A 20,371-nucleotide genomic window follows, 5' to 3' on the forward strand; every position below is an offset into this window, starting at 1 on the left:
TTTTTTAAATACCCAGGAAATTTATTTAAGCACCTGCCAATATTATTTTTGATGCCAACACACACACACACACACACACACACACACACACACACACACACACACACACACACACACACACACACACACTGCCTCTGACAAGCCAGATCTATATATGCTTTCTGCAGGCAAAATTAGAAGAATATTTGTTTACTTATGACGTGTTTGAGCTGCTGGAGGAAATAGGCACCTGTAGGAGAGGATATCCTGATTCCACACAGATTGAGCCACAGCCAAATATTCAGGCAGGAAGACAAACTCTATGAATTGGCAACATTACGCATTGTGCTGTTGTACATTTGATGTGTTACTTTTAATTATACAATGACCCCCAATTAATATTCCAAAATGTGCACGCCGATTGGCCAGCATGCCCGTTGTAAATCCCGCAATACACCAACAGAAAAAGATCCGGTCACCCAAACTTTTTTCCGTTGGTATAAGGTGTCCAAAACTTTTTTTAATTTAAAAAAAAAAAAAAAAAAAAATGGAGCAACAGAGACTTTCTTCTCTCTGTTGCTCCCATTTCAAAGCATTGATGTACTGGATATGCGTGGGAAGGCAAGTCCCATATGCATGCGCAGTACATCAACACAAGGAATGCCATTGTATAATATCAATAACCAACTCTGTGGTTGTAGTATATTGAAGATTTACCCACGGTTGATGTGGTTTAATCACGAGGGTGAAGCCCGAGCTTTATTTAATCACTCGGGCTTCACCCTCGTGATTAAACCACATCAACCGTGGGTAAATCTTCAATATACCACACTACGTTGTCGGTTTTTGCTTAAATATATCCGGCCCAGACCACCAAAGATAGCCGCTTATTGTGTAGTGCTGATGTCTGATTGTAATAGAAAGTGAAAAAATTCAGCAAGCTTGTTGCTCTTATATATACTTCAACACCCCACCCCCAAACACATATGTACAAAGGTAAGGCACAGCAGTGATTGTTTTTACAATGTATTTAAATGCAGATAGCAAATCCAGGTGAAACATTTAATATTTTAGGAAACGTGAGGAGTGTAGTAGCTGTCACTTATTCAAAAGTGCTCATCATAATTGGATTTCCTGATAGAGACTCTGATTTCCTATGGGTCCATTTTATGCACGGATAACTGTCTTATACTATAAACATTCCTAACGTCATCTAATAAGTCGCAGCACAACAATCTGTTAGTCCAGCATTTATAACAATATGTTGTTTCATTAAAATGTCATTTTCTGCACTTATGCATACATGTGTATTGCAGATAAGAAGCCATAATTATCACAGTATCTTAAGGTGAAGGTGACTGTTTTTTTTATCTCCTATTTTGTTGGTCCACTGAAAGCTTTTAGTTTAGTTTTGGGCATTTATGATGGTTCACTAAAGAAGAAAGTGGTGGTAAAGGCTAAGGTATATGGACAACATTACTGACGTAATGAATAAGGATTTGCAAGAACTTCAAGACACTGTTGTTGATGGATGGATCTGGTGTGTCAAAGTCCTAGGGGTCACACGAGGAGTTGGACTTAACTAAATGGCTAAATAACAACGGATTCCTAATATCATTTAGTTATAAAGGTCTCTCTGCCCACTTCTGTGTCAAGAAATAAGTTAACTGTACTAGTCATGTTGTGTTTTTTCCAACCAGTCTGTTAACTCCTTCAGTCCAGTCAAGGTTATAGTAAGGCAAGGATGAAGCTGGGCCAGGTAACTTACACCAAACTCGCAGTGAAATTTATTGCTCTATACATGGCAGAGCTGTGACATATGGATTTCTTGTATGACTCTCGATACATTCTGGGCTGCTTATAGGAAAATGCACAACTCCCATTTATGGCACTGTGCAGTTTTATGAATTCAATGGCCTGGAGTTTACCTTTAAATTATTATTGGTATAATGTGGAGTAACCTTAAAGTGTAGTAAACCAGTTGTGATGGCTGTGAAACATGCGTAAAATAAAAGCAATTTTTATACACTAATTCCCCGAGATGATTTTATACTTTTAAATTTCACTGTTACAACAGTATGTGATTAGCATAGTCTTGTGACGGTAGGCTAATCGCATACTGTTATAACAGTATGTGGCAGTATGTAATTAGCGTGTCTTGGTTTCAGTTAAATTTCTGTAGTGGCAGTCTTCCCTGTCCTACATGCAACTCAAAATGTTGCCATCATATATATTAGTAGCAATAATTTAAATTCAGTGACGATGTGCAAGTCACATAAAATGTTAAAGCAGTAATTTGTTTTGTAATTGTAAAATCGTAATAAAAAAAGTTGAATCAGAGTACTGTCATCTGTTAGTAAGTGGCCTTGCTTAAAAGTAACATGGAATCCTTTGAGCAATAGGTTTTAGTTGCATAGATTTTTGTACAGCACATATTTCAGAGATTACAACATTATAACCTATTTTTTTGAAAAGGATAATCTACAGTATGAAGTCTGTTGGGTTGCTGATGGCTTTTATTTTGTCCATTTTGCTCTCACGTCACTTAATTCCCATTGTATTCTGTTACTTAGACATGCTTTCCATTCAGACTATTATTTAGATGTGATTAGACTGGCCTTTAATTGTGAAATAAAGATTTTAAAGTGCTGCTTATGCCAGTCAGATGAAAAGTGGTGAATCATTTGTCTTGTGTGTATGGTTTGTTGCTGCATTTTCTTGTTTTTTTCTCTACACTCTTGCTTTTATTTTATTAATGTTGATGCCAGATTCAGATGGAAAAACTTTGAAAAGGACATAGTGGATGATATAAGTAAATCTGGAGTAAAAGATAAACAGCTGTCTAACTACTACAGAGGTAAAGAGTATGTTTGTGATAGATGTGACCAGGGTTTGAGTCCTGGTTTGACCTAGGTGATTGAAGGACCAGCTGTGGAATGCAAACTCTCAAGTACCCCCTTTCTTTTGCTGATGGAGAAAAAAGCCTATAATTGTAAATGGGACTGCATGTATGGTAATGCAATGATACATTTTCTTCTTGGCTAGAATGCTTCATATCAAATGTATTGGGTTGCATTATTTGGGTTGCATTATTTGCGCAAAATGGACATCCATCTAGCATAATATATCTTTAGACAGTTTTTTTTAATGAAGAGCATCTGGGAAGAGTGGACTATATGGATTATTGCTGGCTGTTTCAAACAGACAGAGCATAGGGGATTATGAATGGGTCTCTGTAACCACACTGTTATTTGTTTGAGACATGGATGCCGAGAAATGTGAATCTTGGCATCCATGTTGTGAACACATAATAACGAGTTATAACTGGTGAGGCCTGATCATAGCTTTCTGTAATACTTGGAGTCTTATCTACTCTATGTACTATCAGTTACAAAAAATGTGATGTGTTTTTCTGGGTTTGAAAGATAGTAAAGCAATTACCGAGTGCTGTTGCGTAGACCATCAGTAAGGATAAAACCAGGGTCAGTTTTTAAATACTACCTTAATTTAAATAAGTTACTTACAGACTGATGTCAGTAAACTTAATGTGGACATAATAGAAAAGATATCAAGGGAACAGTGAGAGTAAAAGAAGGCCCCACCCGACTGTAACAGTGCTTAGGGGGTATGTAACATTTTATACACCTTTGAAAGTGTTGTTATGTTCTGGTATCATGCTATGTAGCGTGTAACAGGTTTATATTTTTTTTCCGATTTTGGAGTGTAATCATGGCATCCTTTGCACAACAAAAACGTTGTCATTTCATCTGTGTTTGCATTTAAGGAAATTAAATAACCGAAGTAAGGAGTGTATCACAATAGCTGTAGTGAGCTAAAAAAAAATTGTGTTGTAATCATGTCAGATACCACTTGCATTCTGTGATTCTTGAAGTGAGATATTCATTCAGTTTTACTGTGCTTCTGATTGCCTTGGAAAAGTTTCCATTTGACTTAGCTGCTAATAAAATTAATATAAATAAATAACACAAACCTACTACCATTTTCATACTTTAATAATTTGGTTAAAACACATCTTAAAAGTATACCGAAAGCACTTGTTTTTGTGGGTAGGATTAGGCTGTCAAATACAGCATTTACATTTTCTATTTGCTTGCTTGTTTTTAGCAAGAATCAGAATGGAAAAGACCTTGCTGCAGAACGACCTCCAGCTCCAGCCCCTCTCAAAATATTTAACAGACATATTCTCACAGATATTATATCCAGAGGATGTGCAGAGGAACTTGACGGTTTACTTGACTTCTTACAGGCTAACAAGAAGCGCCTGACAGATGAGGAATTTCGAGGTGAGTTAATACTTTAGATGAAAGAGCCGTACATTTTTCACATGTTGATGTATGCATATAGCAGTAGCAGGTCAGGAAAGCACTGTTGCTTCAAGATAAGGAACATTTTTGCACCATTCTTTTGACAGCCTTTGCTGTCACTTATATCTGAGTTTCCATTCTGTTCAGGAAGATTTTCTTTGTGCTTTTTGTTGCCTCTCTAGAGTTAAAGTTAGGCATTGTCCGTCATTAAATAACTTTGTCAGTGGACATGTGATCTGCTGCAATCTGTACAACCGTTTGTTTGTCTAACTTTAAACTGTCTGAGCAGTCTTTTGCTTCTGGGAGGTGATGAAACACAAAATTTAAATAAATAATAATGTTGTTGTGTCTTTCTGCTTTTCCCGGTTAGGGGTCGCCACAGCGGAACTCCGGTCCGCTAATGATTGGCAGTAGATTTTTACGTGCTGGCTTGCCAGGCCTAACGCACAACCTTCAACGAAGGAACGCCCATTCATGCATGTCGCCACACAGAAGACGCTCTAACTGAGAATCGAACGGGCAATGCACCACCGTAAATAATAATAAAGGCCTGAAATGCACAGCATGTACCTATATTAATTAGAGTATACTTTATATGTGTGTGTGTTTTATACATACATACATATATACACACACGCACAAGCATATGAATTAATAACAAAAATTAAAAAACTCATGTTGTCAAGCAGAAAAAAAGGCAGTGCAGCTGATTGGAAATCAGCTTATCACACATACTGGCTTTTTTTTATGTGCAGGAGGATGGTACAGTGGGGATCGGGGAGTTTGCCCTTTCCCTACTGTAATGCGATCTCAGAGTTGGTATATATAATTACCAGGAGGTGTAGGAGTCAAAGGAGCTCTTGCCATGCTACAAAAAAAGTTTTACTTATTTATTTTTTTTTGATGATCAAAACTTGCCATTTGATGTGTTGATTTTTCAATATTTTGATACGCACACACGCACAGAAATATATGACACATGCACAGAAGAAAGTTTGTAGTAGCCTTAACAGAATCAGTAAACTGGTTGCCACAGCACATTTTACTTTTACATGAATACTTGTCAAAGCTAGGTTATTTAAACATTTGGTAATTAGAGCAGGTTATCTTATACCATTGATGGAATATTGCAGATAATTAGGTAGTCAGCCTGGTATTTAATAGAAATTACACCATTTCCATTGTTTTAATCATCTAAATGTGTGGATATATGGTGCGGGGAATGTGGTTAGGGTATGCCCTTTTAAATCTGCCAGACAGGCTAAAGTTTAACAGAACTGCATATGTGAGAAGTAACTTCATCCTTGTTGACCTCTGTAAGAACAGTATTATTCACTAGGCAGGAGAATCACATTGTCCAGCGCAAAGAACATTGTTATCTCCTAACTGACACAAATTCTTTGCTATAACAGTGATACCGTTATGGAAAATTCATTTCTACCTCTTTCCAATCTGAAAGTGTGACTGAATGTAGTGTGTTGTACAGCAAACTGTACGGGAATAGATTGCATGTGTTCAGTTCTTAGCCTGTTTTGGGTTCAGTACTGAGCTGAAGAGTTAGTGGTACATGGGGCAGGCGATCAGGTCTGCATCCTCTGAAGCACATGGCTCGACATAGCAGCTTTGAAATCTTTTTAAGTTGGACTTGCTGGAAGTAACTGATCCTACATGTTTTGTTTATTCCATTGACTTTCAGTGTGCAAACTCTGAAAGCATGTTCCATGGATGCTGCTTGTACCAGTGCTCCAGGATTGGTCAAGGGTAAGTAGTATGCAACCAGCAATGTGTTGTGTGCAGTGGTGATCATAGGAAATGGGTCTATAGAAGTTTTGCTGGACTTCAGAGACCAGGGTTAAAGGTTATGATGTCCCTTTGTAAGGGGTTCAGCTATGATCTGAAGTAATTGGTTTAATTCCACTTTCCCTGCTGACAAACCTTACACAGCTGTTTTTCAGTATTACATCATTGACACATTTATGACAGGTTTTTTCTTTAGACAGATAGACACACACCCACACACGTACTTGTGAGTGCACACACATGACTCTTAGTCTTAACCCCAGTAAGATTCATCCTTACTCACATATGCAGAAAAACACACCAGTCCTTTTTTCATTCATCTAGCACAGTCACGACTGCCTTCCTTCTATTCTTTTACCCCAACCAGTGACACTGCCAGTGGAAACTCACTCTGCTGCATAGGTGCCTAGTTGTATGAACTCAGCAGACAGTAGTCCCCCATTTTCAATAAACTGGACCAGACTGCCTCCAAAAATAACATTTATTCTTAATAAAAAAAAAAAAAAACTGTTTGCAATCCATCCATGCCACATCCTTCCACAGCACCCCTTTTCCCCATTTGTTGACATGGAGTTGCAGTGTCACATCAACAGTGACCATTATCCTGAGCTGCTGTTCACACTGCCAAGTGGCTAGCCCTGCCATGGGTTGTTCTTCCATACCCCGGGATGCCTCCTAAATAGCTTGAAACATGACTTGTAAGGACCACTTGAGTCATTTTCCAACTCAGACTTTGCCTTGATGGGGCACAAGTCAAGCTCCACTTGAGTAACCAGCACATGTAACCTCAACCTGGTCTCTGACATCAATAGGACTTGTTGGCGGAACAGATTTGTGTCCCTGAGACTCTCACTTCTCTGGAATAGGCTCCCTCTCCACATCAAGCAGAGTACCTCATTATCCCTTTTTATGCACAACCTGGATAACTGGATGGGAAACAGAAAATACACCCCTGGGTTTCCACCTGTGTCCCTACTGGACAGGGGCATCAGGTTCTGACTTGTCTAAATATGGGCTAAACTTTTGGCTAGGTTTATAAAGGCCTCAGGGCCAATAGCCTAGTAACTTCCTATGATCCTATAACCTCAAAATAGGCTTTGTACCACTAGAATGGAGGACTGCAATGGTTATCCCACTTCACGAGGGTGGACCATCAACCACTCCAGAAACTACAGACCCATTAGTCTGACTAGTCTAATATACAGTGCCATGAAATTAATTATCATGAAAATGGTCAAAAAAGACACAGGCAGCCGTCAGTCACAGGACCCAACCCAGTTAGGCTTTGTCAAGGAAAGGTCATGCCTACTAAACCTTGTGGACTTCTCTGAGTAAGTCCGCAAGGCAATGGATAAGGAGAAAACTGTGCATACTGCGTACCCGGACCTGGCTAAATTCATTTGATACAATACCCCACTCAGATATAGTTGACAAACTCACCGAACTGGTTGTAAGCCCCTACATAACTCATTGGATTGCTATCTGTCTTAAGACAGAATCCCGGAAGTTAGAATTGTTGAGACCATCTCCAGTAAGTGACCAGCAAGGTACGTCAGGACTTCATGCTGGGGCCACTGTTATTTGGCATCTACTTCTTGGAAGTAAAGGCTAATTTGAAGGGTCTTTGGCTGACCTAGTTTGCAGGTGACTGCAATGGGGAGCTATCATAGAATCCCTGCATGGCACAGACATCTTAAAAGGGGTCTGTTACAGACAAATGACTTGTACAAAAGTCATGGATTAAAACTCAATGCCAAGAAATGCTTTATAGTGGCTTTTGGGAAAATGACCACTGAGGCTAATTACTCCTTTGATAAGTCATCCCTAAGAGCTGACCCGGTAGTCAGGGATCTGGGACTATGTGTAGACAGTGGCCAAGGTACTAAGAAAATCATTCTGTGTCATCCAAAGTATAAGTAAGGGCATAGCATCCAGGTCCAAAGAAGTCATAATGCCACTTTATTTATGAGACCCACCATTGAGTATAATGCGCTCTACAGCATGTACCTGACCAGACATATGCAACAGTTGAAATTCCCACAAAGGTTCATTAGCAGGATAATCCAGGGTATAAACACATTGCCTTAAAACCCTATTTCTGTACTCTGTCTCCTACAGGTTACTGAGAGGCGATCTATGCCTGGCATACAAGGCATCCTCAGATTCAGTTCCGGATGGAATTTTTGCACATCTGCAAAACTGACAGCATCAGAACCACTAGAGCCAAGGATTTAAATTTTGCTTGTGACATAAATGGGAAATGTTAGTAAAACAGATATGTGTCTCAGAGGATCCCCATGATTTAGAACAGGCTTCCCATCCATGCGAAGCAGTTTCCTCTCCTAAACCTGTTTAAGTGCAACCTTGACCAATGGACGGGAAATTGGAAATTCACACCGGGTCTGGCCTTCATGTCTCTGATAGACAGAGACAGATAGTAACTATGCCCAAACTAACATACAACCCCTCCACACACATAAATGTCCATGATACATATGGACACAATTGGGTTGGGTTGCATGGCTAAGCTTATAAAGGCCCTGGTGGTTGTTAGCCTAGTATTTAACTGTGAACCTACGAATATGTTTTTGAAGTGTGTATGTACAGATTGCACTTTAAAATGTCCATATTGGATTCAAATATGCATGCTTTTGTATCAGATATTCAAAGTATACAGGCAATCCCTGGGTTAAGGACGAGAACCCTTTTTTAGTCTGTCCTTAAGTCAAATTTGTATGCAAGTTGAAACACGTACATGGAATGTTCTACTGTACTGCACTGCAATACAGTACAGTACAGTAGAATGTTCCACACACCATACAAAAAAATGTTAAACGTACCTCTTTTTAAGCTTCACTTCACATTTCTATACTACAGGCATCACCCAAGAATGTCTTCCACTCTTTCCTGAACTTTCAGACCTTTGCCAGACCTCTTGCTGTCTAGTGAGACGCAGTGTCATTTGCCCATTCTACTGTACAGTATAGTAACTGCTTCAAAACTGTGTACTATACAAGCCAGCAGTCCTGACCAATCAGACCAGCAACACAGCGATCTCTTAACCAATCAGATATGTTGTTCTCTGTGAAGACAGAAGTAACTGCTCTAACAAGACGTGAGCAGCTTCAAGAACAGGGAAAATGGGGAAAAGGAAAGTACAACAGAATTCTTCATTTTAAGGCAAGATTTGGGCAACTTTAAAGATTTTTATTTATTTTCATGTTATTCCTGACATTGTGGCAGCCCGTTCTTATCTGTGAGTTGTCTGCAAGTTGGATGTCTGTAACTCGGGGACTGCATGTAGAATGTAAAAATACATTTAAACAGTTTGTGCCTATCAATGGGAGTGTTATGGTTTCACAAATTTAATCTTTTGATTCTCTCAACTGATTCAGTGGCCCTGCTTACCACTGCCCAATCAGCCTGTTAGTTTCTCCTGACAGTCTTTTACTGGTCCCAAGCAGTAAGCTTCCCAAACCCCTCTGATCCTGGATCACGCTGGGCCGCTATGTAAGGCATGGTTCCAATGACCCTTTTTTCCTGCTAGACATCACCAGTTTTCCCATCCATTGTGGAGACTGGCACAATCCACATCCTTAGGGCAACAGCAGAAGTCCACTCATTCCCTAAGATTTCACCAGCCTTGCTTTTGTAACTCCCCAAATGATGCTGATACCCTACAGAAGGGACTGATGCAGACTAATGATGGGCGTCAGAGCCATGGCCTCAAACTAAATGTGAAAACTTGCATAATAATAATAAAACCTTTTGGGAAATCAAATACCCCTGCAAATTACAACAATGATAGCACCCCCCCCCCCCCCCAAGAGTGGACCAAGTGGCAGGAGATTTGGGTACTCAGATAGATAGTAGTCTGAACTTTGACCACCACATGTGTCCATAGTGGTGAGAAAATCCTTCTATGTGGCTCAGCTTATAAGTAAGGGCATGGCATCCAGATCTAAGGATGTCATAGGTACCACTGTACTTGGCCCTTATCAGACCAATAGTCAATGATAATGCACCCTTTGGCATGTACCTCACCAGGCACCTGCTGCAGTTGGAGCATCCTCACAGGTTTTTCGACCCAAGAATACAGGGTATAACCAACCCATCATATGTGGACTGATTAAAAGCCCTATCACTGTATTAATTTTCCTACCGATTACTGAGGGATGATCTATGCCTGACCTACAAGGCAGTCCTGATAGAAATGTTACATATTCTCAAAACTAACTGCATGAGGGTTACTTACTCCAAGGATCTAAACTTGATCTCTGGCACAAATAAATCATGCTGGAGAGACAGATACATGTCCCAGACATTCTTTCTTAAATGGAATATACTTCTTATTCTTGTGAAACAGAGCCCTTCCTTGACCATCTTCAAGTTCAATCTGGACCAATGGATTGGAGATTGCAAATTCACACTTAGAGTGGTGCCCATGTCCCTTATGGAGAGAGGCTGTCTGTAAAAATGATCAAAGCCCCGCTTGCTGACCCATGTAACATGTTATCTTTCCCCTAGTGATAGAAAATTGGGTAAAATCTGGGTAAAACCGGCTAGGCTTGTAAGGACTCAGCTGTTAGCCTAGTAATCTGCTATGAACCTATAAATGCTGTGAAGATTCAAGGGTTTGGCATAAGAGAATGAGTCAGCCAAAAATTGAGGAGGACTTCCTGCCCCCCTGGCACTCCAGTTTCTTTTCAGCAGTTCCTGTAACCTCCACAGTTGCTGGCCAAGCTCAGGAAATGTAAGCACACCTTCAAGTGCATGTCGTCTCCAAGGCTTGCTATGTGCAGCACCACTAGTAACACATACTACACAGGTCTAAACTTTGCAGTTACAACACCTACAGTTCCGCCAGATGCCATGCAAGAGTTAGACCAGACTGCCCCCTGCCCTCACCCCAGGAAGGGCAAGCCAGTAACTCCAACTCACTTCCCATCCTCCCAGACCTCCCTCAATGCCCTTGCTGCTAAATAAATACAGGTCAGCTGGGTCACCGTCGGGATGTCATCCCTCTGCTCCACTGGAGCAGGTTATTTGCTCTTTTTTCTGAACTAATACAGTTTAATTTCTCCTGCTCTGTGCTTTTTGTTTACTTCAGTTTGAAAGCTTGAACTGCTGGCCAGTGTATCAGCATTCTGTCTGTTTCCACTAGTAGAATGCACTTCGCTTACAACAAAGGTCATTCTACTTTGGTGGACAGAATTAACAGGTTGGCATGTGGTGCAGGCTACCCTGATGAATAGTAGCAGAGGGGAGTCTGGAGCAGGCTGTCCTGATGAATAGCAACAGAGGGGATGCTGGAGCAGGCTCCCCTGATTAAAAGCAGTCAAGATAATTCCGGAGCAGGCTCCCCTGATGAATAGCAACAGAGGGGATGCTGGAGCAGGCTCCTCTGATTAAAAGCAGTAGTGGGGATTCTAGAGCAGGCTCCCTTGGTGAATAGCAGCAGATGAAATTCTGGAGCAGGCTCCCCTGATGAACAGCAGCAGATGGGGTTGTGGAGCAGGTTCCCATGATGAATAGCAGTAGATCAGATTCTGGAGCAGGCTCCCCTGATGAATGGCAGCGAATGGGATTCTGGAGCAGGCTCCCCTAATTAAAAGCAGAAGTGGGGATCCCGGAGCAGGCTCTGCTGATATAGCAGCAGATGGGATTCTGGAGTCCATCAGTAACCACTTGTAATAAAACTTATGAACGACATATCCCTCTTTCTCTCCTATACCCTTGTTAATACACAAGTTACTGCCTTCTCCTCTAATTCCAGTTCCAATACCTACTACCTACTAAAGGGAACGTCTGTAACCAATTTGACAGTGGCCACTAGGTGGCGCCTTCGTCCTAAATTATCCTTCTATCTTGAACCTCTTCTCTCAGGAACTTAGTATCTATATCCTCTTACTCTGTATCAGCCAACTATACCCCAACCATCCCTACTATCAAGACTACCATCTCACACCCTTCTCCACCTTTCACTTACCTTAACAAACAGCTCTCCACTGATTGTTCTCCTAGGGTTCACTCCTTCTGTGGCTCTACCCACTCCGTTCGCCCTGCGGGCTCACTCCGCTCCCCTACCCTGCTCCCAAATTCCACCCGCCCCCAGTGCTTCTACATATATACACACTGACCACACCCCCTGCAATTCAAGCAGTCACATAGACCAACCCCTTAAAGTGCTACATCCTACCTCCCACCATTCACTCTCTATTAACACCCATCCCTATATAATTATCTACACACTACAACTTACAATGTCACCTAACACTACATACACACACATTAAACCCTTACTTCTACTATCACTTCTATCTATTTTAGCTGTACCCTATATACTTGCATCCTATGAACACCTCAACCACTTACACTTTCACAACCACATGAAACAAACCTCTACACCAACATTCATCATCCCTCATAGCCACAATTATACATCCTATCCACCAAATTATTTATCATCCAAATTTCATAGGCTTACTCACATCACATACTATAGCACTAGAACTAAAAAATACCATAACCTAACATGTAAAGGACTTACATTATCTCTTGCAATACAAGTCCACTCCCTAATTGATGGTGATATACACCTAAACCCTGGCCCAAATTCTTCCACTTCCATCAAGCCTAGCACACCAAATGCTACTAATTCTGACCTGGTCAACAGACCCTCCAACTCTCTCCTCATAGCCCATCTCAATATTCGTAGCATAAACAATAAAGTTGCTCACCTACATGCACTCATAGATGTACATTCATTTGACATCCTCTGCCTTTCTGAAACATGGCTCAAATCAACCATCCATGATACTACAGTTATTCCCCCTGGCTATAGCATCTTGAGACTGGACCGTAACTCTAAGAAAGGAGGATGGGGTAGCTATCCTATATAAATCTGAATTACAAATCACTTCCATTGATTCTAAACCTCCCCTAACTAGCAATGCTGGCATTCTTATCTCTAAGTTCCACCTCAACAAATGTAAATCCATCTATATAATCTGTATTTACCTTCCCCCAGGCAACAATATCACTACCTTAGAAGCTATCCTAAGTTGGCTGTCCACCACGTACCCACAAAAAACCATAATACTTGGTGACATTAATATAAACTGTATGTCTTGCACATCTGAACTGCCCTCTTCACACATCAACCTACATGGTTTTATACAAAACATTCCACTCCCCCACTAGAACCAATAAACATAATAATAACAACAGCATCCTAGATTGGATTCTTACAAACAGTCATAACCAATCTTATAAAGTAGGGACCCTTTCAGAAGATATAAGTGACCACTCGCTCATCTTCTTAATCAGATATAAGACTGATATGCCAAACCCCAACCATATATAAGAAAATAAGATGTAATAAAAATTTTAACACTGAGACCTTTCAAAAAGAACTTGTAGCTTGCGACTGGTCACCCCTGAAACACCTTCCATTAGACAATGCCGTTAAATACTTTAACTCTAAATTTTTAACCATTCTGGACTACCATGCCCCAACACGAATAGTAAGAACTAGGTCTAAACCAGCCCCTTGGCTCACCAAAATTACCAAACAAAAAAATCCTCCATAGAAACAAACAATGGGCTACCCGGCGTACAACTAAAAACCTGGCAGATCAACTAATATTTAGATAACTAAGAAATGAAACCAAAAAAGCCAACTCCAACAGACCAACCAAAACAAACCTCAAAAATTCTGGTCAGGTATAAACAAACTCCTGCACCCAGGTCACTCAATCACACCCACCCCCTCAGGCTCCAATCTCCTTAGCCCCAACCAAATTGCCAATTCATTTAACACTTTCTTCACAGACACCATTCAATCTTTGGCCAATCAGCTATCCACTAACACTGCATCTCCTTCTAATATTATCCCTAATAGCCCCCCAATATTTCACTTCCAACCTGTTCCTACATCCTTTGTCTGCACCCTAATCAAAAAACTTAAACCCACCACCCTCTCTGCTGATCTATTACCTGGAGAATACCTGCAAAAAGCAGCCAACACTATAGCGTACCCCATATCCATCCTCATTAACAGAACTATTTCTGAAGGAACTATTCCCCCTGCATAAAGGTGGTAATTCCAAAGACTTTTCTAACTATAGGCCTATAGCCATATTATCTCCTCTGGCTTAAATCATGGAGAAGTGCATTCATAAGCAACTATTAAACCACCTCCTAGCAAACAACCTATTAGCTACCTGCCAACATGGATTCAGACCATTTCACAGAACCTCTTCTGCTCTTCTTTCCTTCACCGATGTCATTAACAAAAAACGTAATAGCAACACTCTTTCCTCAGCCCTCTTCATTGAGCTGTCAAAAGCCTTTGACATGGTCAACCACTAGCTACTCATAAACATACTTGGCAACTTCTCACTGGATCCACTTGCTATTCAATGGTTCCAATCCTATCTAAATAATAGGCAACAGACTGCACTGTGGGAAAACAACTTGTCTTCCCACTTACCAATTGCCCTTGGAGTCCCTCAAAGCTCCATATTGGGTCCTCTCCTCTTTTCTATTTTTACTAACGACCTACACACTGCTCTACCTCAAGCCACCTGTATCCAATATGCGGATGACTCTACACTAATATGCTCAGCCTCCTCACTTTCACAACTGCATTTCCTAACCCAAGACATGTTTAACACAGTAGAGAATTGGCTCCTTCAATGTTGTCTCATCCTGAACCAAAAAAAAAAAAAAAACAAAAATGCTACTATTTACTCCCATCCGCAGAGCCCCCCCACAACATTTCACAATCACATCTAGCAATGGTACAATCATATCTCCAGACTCTACTACAAAACTACTTGGAGTACTAATTGACAACCACCTCACCTTTGAGCCACATATTAACAACACTATAAAAACAGTAAACAAAAAAACTAGGCTCCCTTATAGGATCAAACCCTTTCTTACCCCACTAGCAAGGACCACTATTGCCCGGACCCACCTTATCTCAACCGTGCTATATGCTTCCTCAATCTATACCAAACTATGCAAAAGTAATCTGAACAAGCTGGCTAGCTCCTACAATAATATTGCCAGATTTGCAACTGGGTCTACCTATAGAGCCCATCATTGTAACAATCTTAATCAACTAGGGTGGTTAGAATTGCCAAATCTTATCCTATCAAACCAGCTAACTATTGCCTATAAGATACTGTTCCATCCTACATCTACTCCAATACTAACCAAACTAATCACCCCCTACAGTAACCTGAAAACCCTGCACTCTTCAAACAAAATAATTGTAAAGATATGTAAAACCAACAGCCTGGCTGGAGATTCTTTATTCTCTAACACGGTGGGTAAAACCTGGAACTCCCTCCCTACTAATCTTACCTCCCTACCTTCTACTACCCTATTTAAATCCAAGCTTAAACCATACCTTAAATCACACTGGCTATGCCCCTGTGCAAACCCAGACTAACTTCCTCCGCTGTCTCTTGACCCTATTCTTCTCACTCTCACAAAACTAGCTGTTCCTTTTCTATTGACATCTTTGTCTGTAAAACCATCTGAAAGTTCAAATAGTGCTCAACGTTACTTACCTACTGTTTTTGGTTGTATGTATATCCATACATGATTTGTTAGCTTAGAATACTTTTTCCTTACTCTTAAGCTAAAATGTATTTACTAGTATTCTCTTAGCTAAAATGTATTTACTAGTTTAATTTGTTAAATCTTAGTAATGTACATGTTATCATGATCTTTTTTCTGGAATGTGGAGCTTTTCTGTCCGGGCCTCCACTGAAAATGGACATGTATCCAGTTGGACTAGCCCGGTCAACAAATGTAAAATAAATAAAATAAAAATAAAACATGTGATGCTTTTAACTTGTGTGTGCATGAAAGTAGTGTTTATCAGAGTAACACAGATCTTTCCTTGTCCTACTTCTTTCTAATGTACTTTTGTGTTGGCTTGTACTGCTAGTGAGTGACCAATCCCTTTCTGGTCTATGTATCAGTCAGTAAAATATGTATACTGTTATCATTATGATTGAGGCTCTTGGCATTTCTAGAAAGTGAAAAAAATGTCCAGTACTGTAGTCCAGCATACTTTGTGTACTTATACTAATTTGCGTACTTTTATGAGGATTTATCTGAAAAAAGAAAACACCTCCTTATCTGAGCCATGGTAGCTACTCATTTGATACATCGCAAGAGTATAAAGCTGATGTAAGCCAGCAAAGAGTGAAGATCATTGTGTCCAGAGTCCCAAACTATGCATTTGTTCTAGCTAAAGTAAAAGATATCCAGTTAAAGGACTCTGATCAGATGACTGATGCAGCAATCAGTCTGTGCGGCGTACATTTAATTCTTAATTGTAGATGGAAATAGCAGCAGCATAACACCGTTGCTGTACAAAGAGCCTTAGCTAGGTAACATACCTCTCAACCTGGAAACATCAAAAATCTAGACAATGGCCCATGAAAAGTATGCTGATTAACATAACAATTGCATACATAGTAATGTAACCCCACCCACTCTGGAATTGTGGGATACCAATATTCAAACCCAAATTGAAGAACAGACAAAATATTAAACATTGGCGGTTCCATTCTAACATATGTAAAAGACAGTGCTTCCCACACCACTGTTTCTTCATCTCACTCTTCAAAAAAATCTGGAATTCACACAAAACTTACTACAGACTATTTCTGGGTTAATTTGCAAATAATGCAAGATAGAGAGCCATTTCTGGAGCATTTTTTCACCTCTGCCATGCTCTCCCCTGCACTAATCAACTTCCAAAATACAGCAGTTATCCACAAAAACTGAGTTAAGACACTGCTGCTGCTGTGTGGAGCTGTGCCTATTCATGGCGGTAATTACTCTTTCATTCCACTGGCTAGCCTATTCTGCTTTTATTCTAGTGCAAAGCCCCTTCACAGTCTGCAACCCAAAGTCCACAGTGGTAACAGCTACTTTTAAATGGCTGTAATTATTTTTATAAAATCTTCTGGTAGCCAAAAATGTATTATCATACGAGTTACTATTACTTTATATCCAACACTTGGTTTGCATAAACTTTCCATACGTTGCTGACTGCTCTGAATTTACTGTATTTTTTAAAAGTCATAATAACACTTAAAGAGAATGTTGCATGTGTAGCAACAAATGAAGCAGATGTCGTAGTAGACATATTTGAATCTTAGGAAGGGTGGGTTTGGCATAATGGTTGCAATGTTTGCTTTACGACCCAAAGTACAGGGTTTGATTCTGACCTTGATTTATTAGCTAGGCTTAAAATAGCCCTTAAGACAGCATAGTATTTACCTATATCCTTTCTTGTCCATATTGCATAACATTTTCTAAAATAAAACATTGATACTGTAGTCCTTTAGTAAAGAGCACTTCAAAACTGCTGTTACTTCAGCTGTTTTTGAAAGACTTGCTGATAATTAATGGCTTTTTATCCAATTACAAATCAATTGAGATAAGAAGTCTGCTACACTATCTGCACTGTATATAATGTCAAGTGTCTGTTCCTAGTCCTGTCCCTTAAGCACACTGCAGGGATCAACTGACCTTAGTGGTGATGGCCAAACACTGGCAGGCCACATCACACAATCCACATACAGAGATCTAATGTAAGCACCCCCTCACCAAAAGCATCAAGCATTTCTAATTGGCAATATGAAATGCAATGGGTACTTGAAAAATGTCCCAAATGATCATAACTTGTACTTAATATTCTGCAGTATCTGGACTGGAAACAAATCATCTAGAGTCTGGCACTGGAAACACTACATTACTGGACATTCACTTATTTTGTGTTTCTGGCTGGGGTTGTATTTGTCATGCCAAAATAGACCAGGCAACTTAGTGGTAAAAGAAATAAGCAGGTAATTCAAAACACAAAGACATATGTCATTGCACACATGCACACACACACACACACACACACACACACACACACACACACACACACACACACACACACACACACACACACACACACACACACACACACACACACACACAGGCAGTGCATCTCTAAGAAGTAATGAACAGAAAAACAAATTATCCAGCACTACGGAAAATAAACTTGTGTCACCAAGAATTTGATTTAAGTGCACTTCTCTAGAGGAAAAAAGTCATCTTTTTAGAACACATAAAGGCTGTGCTACGAAGAAGGAAATGTACGGCTCAAGGCTTGCAGAGAAGTGCTTTTGCAGTGCTACCAGAGACAACAGTTAAGCTCTGCAACTTCTTTACATGTGACCTAGCTAGCACTGAAATTACCCCCTAGCAATCTTCAGCCTTCTGCTGCCACTCATCCAAGTTTTCTGTAATCAAGAAACGCAGGAGGTCTGCTCCACCCCCAGCGTACACACAGCATAAATACGTACATCAGTGCTTTGACAGTTCCTTCACATCATCATTGATCAGTTCACTTCACAGCTGTATAGTCAATATGACTGATAAAACAAACAGTAATACCAGTAGAACCAAGAAAAACTGGCTGTTGTAGGTAACTACTCACAGAGATAGGCTGTTGAAAAACTTTATTAGTTAAGCACTTTCGTTTATAAACTGTTCACAATTTTATGAACAAAAGCACTTAACCGGTAAGGTATTTCAAGGGCCTATCCCTGTCAGTGGTTTACCTACAACGGCTAGTTTTTCTTGGTCTGCATATTCAACAAGCTGCTATCGAATGCTTGCTACTACAAACTTAATTAGTACCAACACGCAAACAAACAGCACAAAGACACAAGTGTGCTCATTAAGGCTAGACTTTTCCTTATCACCATGCCATCAGTTTCTAAATCCATCATGTCACAATACCCACACAACAGTTGATCCCCACTGATTTCAGTCTGCTGGCTGGAATCACCACGCAAACAATGGATCCACCATGCAACAGCACAAGGTGCCTAAGTGAATGCCAGTTGTACTCATTCAGACATATCATGGAACTTCAGTGGTCTGTGATTCTCTTTTGTCGATTGCGTGAACCGTGTTATACCATTCCCAATGTCCTATGCAGCATTCACCAGCAAAAGCTCACCCGTTGTCTGGTGATTTGTTACTGTAGCATGCTTCTTTCTCTGTCTAGTTAAGGCCATAAAGCCAGTAGATTACCCACCTGGTTATTCGCTAAAGTCATTGGCTAATCAAAAAAACAAAGGAATACGAGTCCAGCAAAGGTGTAGAACAGCTGCAAATAGCTCGCTGACCAAATGCGATTTAAAGATAATTTGAAACAACAATGGTTCGGGTTGATAGCGTTAGAACTTTTATTGTAACCAAGCACTTTCGGAGAGAATCGTATCTCTCCTTCTTCAGACAAAACGTGAAATGCAAAACAATCATTTATAACCACTTCCCCCTTAAATAGGGTACTAATTAATCAATTATTTAATAAAGCACCGAAAGTGCTTGGTTACAATAAAAGTTCTAACGCTATCAACCCGAACCATTGTTGTTTCAAATTATCTTTAAATCGCATTTGGTCAGCGAGCTATTTGCAGCTGTTCTACACCTTTGCTGGACTCGTATTCCTTTGTTTTTCTGTTTTTACAAGTTTGTGTGGTTTTTCGAATTAATCATTGGCTAATCAGACAAATTAACTTCCTTCCAGGCTGAACGTTGGGCCAAGAGCTCACTGCTCAACTGATTAATGAAGTTTATTGGGAACTGTTAAAAGCATGAAGTTAACTGAAGAAAATGTTAGTAATTTGTCATATTTAAGGAATGGGAATGAAATCTTGGCATGCACTGCAAATGAGAAGAGATAAAAAATACTTTTTTAGAGGTCTGACTCCAATTGCTGCAGTCTGCAGATAGTTTCTAATAAGCATTTATGTATACATATGCACTTTTTTTCTTTTTAGCTTACCTAGAGCCAGAGGTTGAGCCACCGGAGAAAGTAAATGTTCTCATCCTTGGAGGGAGTGTGGACACTGGTAGGTGCTGGGTGGACCAGACTCACCGGCATAACTAGTCTGCACTGCAGAAGTGGAACTCGCTTGCTGCTATGCTGCTGCTGCTGCTGCAGCCTTCTATTCCAAATCTCTGTTTAAACAGGTGATGGTCTGCCTTACCAAGTCATCACGCACTCCCCTGCACATTGATGATATGGCGGGATATGCTGTCGATGTGTGATGACATTAGCCCCAACTTCAACTTGTATAGAAAAATATAGAAGAAAAAATCTGGAATTGAAGGGGTCACTCAGTAATTCGTGGCACCCTATTATTTTGTCCTCAAAACCAGTAAATACC

General features: G+C 40.2%; 1 protein-coding gene across 1 annotated transcript in view; it reads left to right on the top strand.

Moving 5' to 3' along the window:
- TRPV4 (transient receptor potential cation channel subfamily V member 4) overlaps nucleotides 1–20,371 on the top strand; it is a 1,138,869-nt gene that overhangs the window by 531,935 nt on the left and 586,563 nt on the right. The window contains exon 3 of the mRNA XM_044068503.1: nucleotides 4,105–4,283. Coding sequence (XP_043924438.1) covers nucleotides 4,105–4,283 — 179 coding nt within the window. The remainder of the gene's footprint in view (nucleotides 1–4,104; nucleotides 4,284–20,371) is intronic.

The sequence above is a fragment of the Protopterus annectens genome, chromosome 4.part0 (assembly GCF_019279795.1).
Source record: "Protopterus annectens isolate FY-2018-M chromosome 4.part0, PAN1.0, whole genome shotgun sequence".
In the NCBI taxonomy this organism is placed as follows: Eukaryota; Metazoa; Chordata; order Ceratodontiformes; family Protopteridae; genus Protopterus; species Protopterus annectens.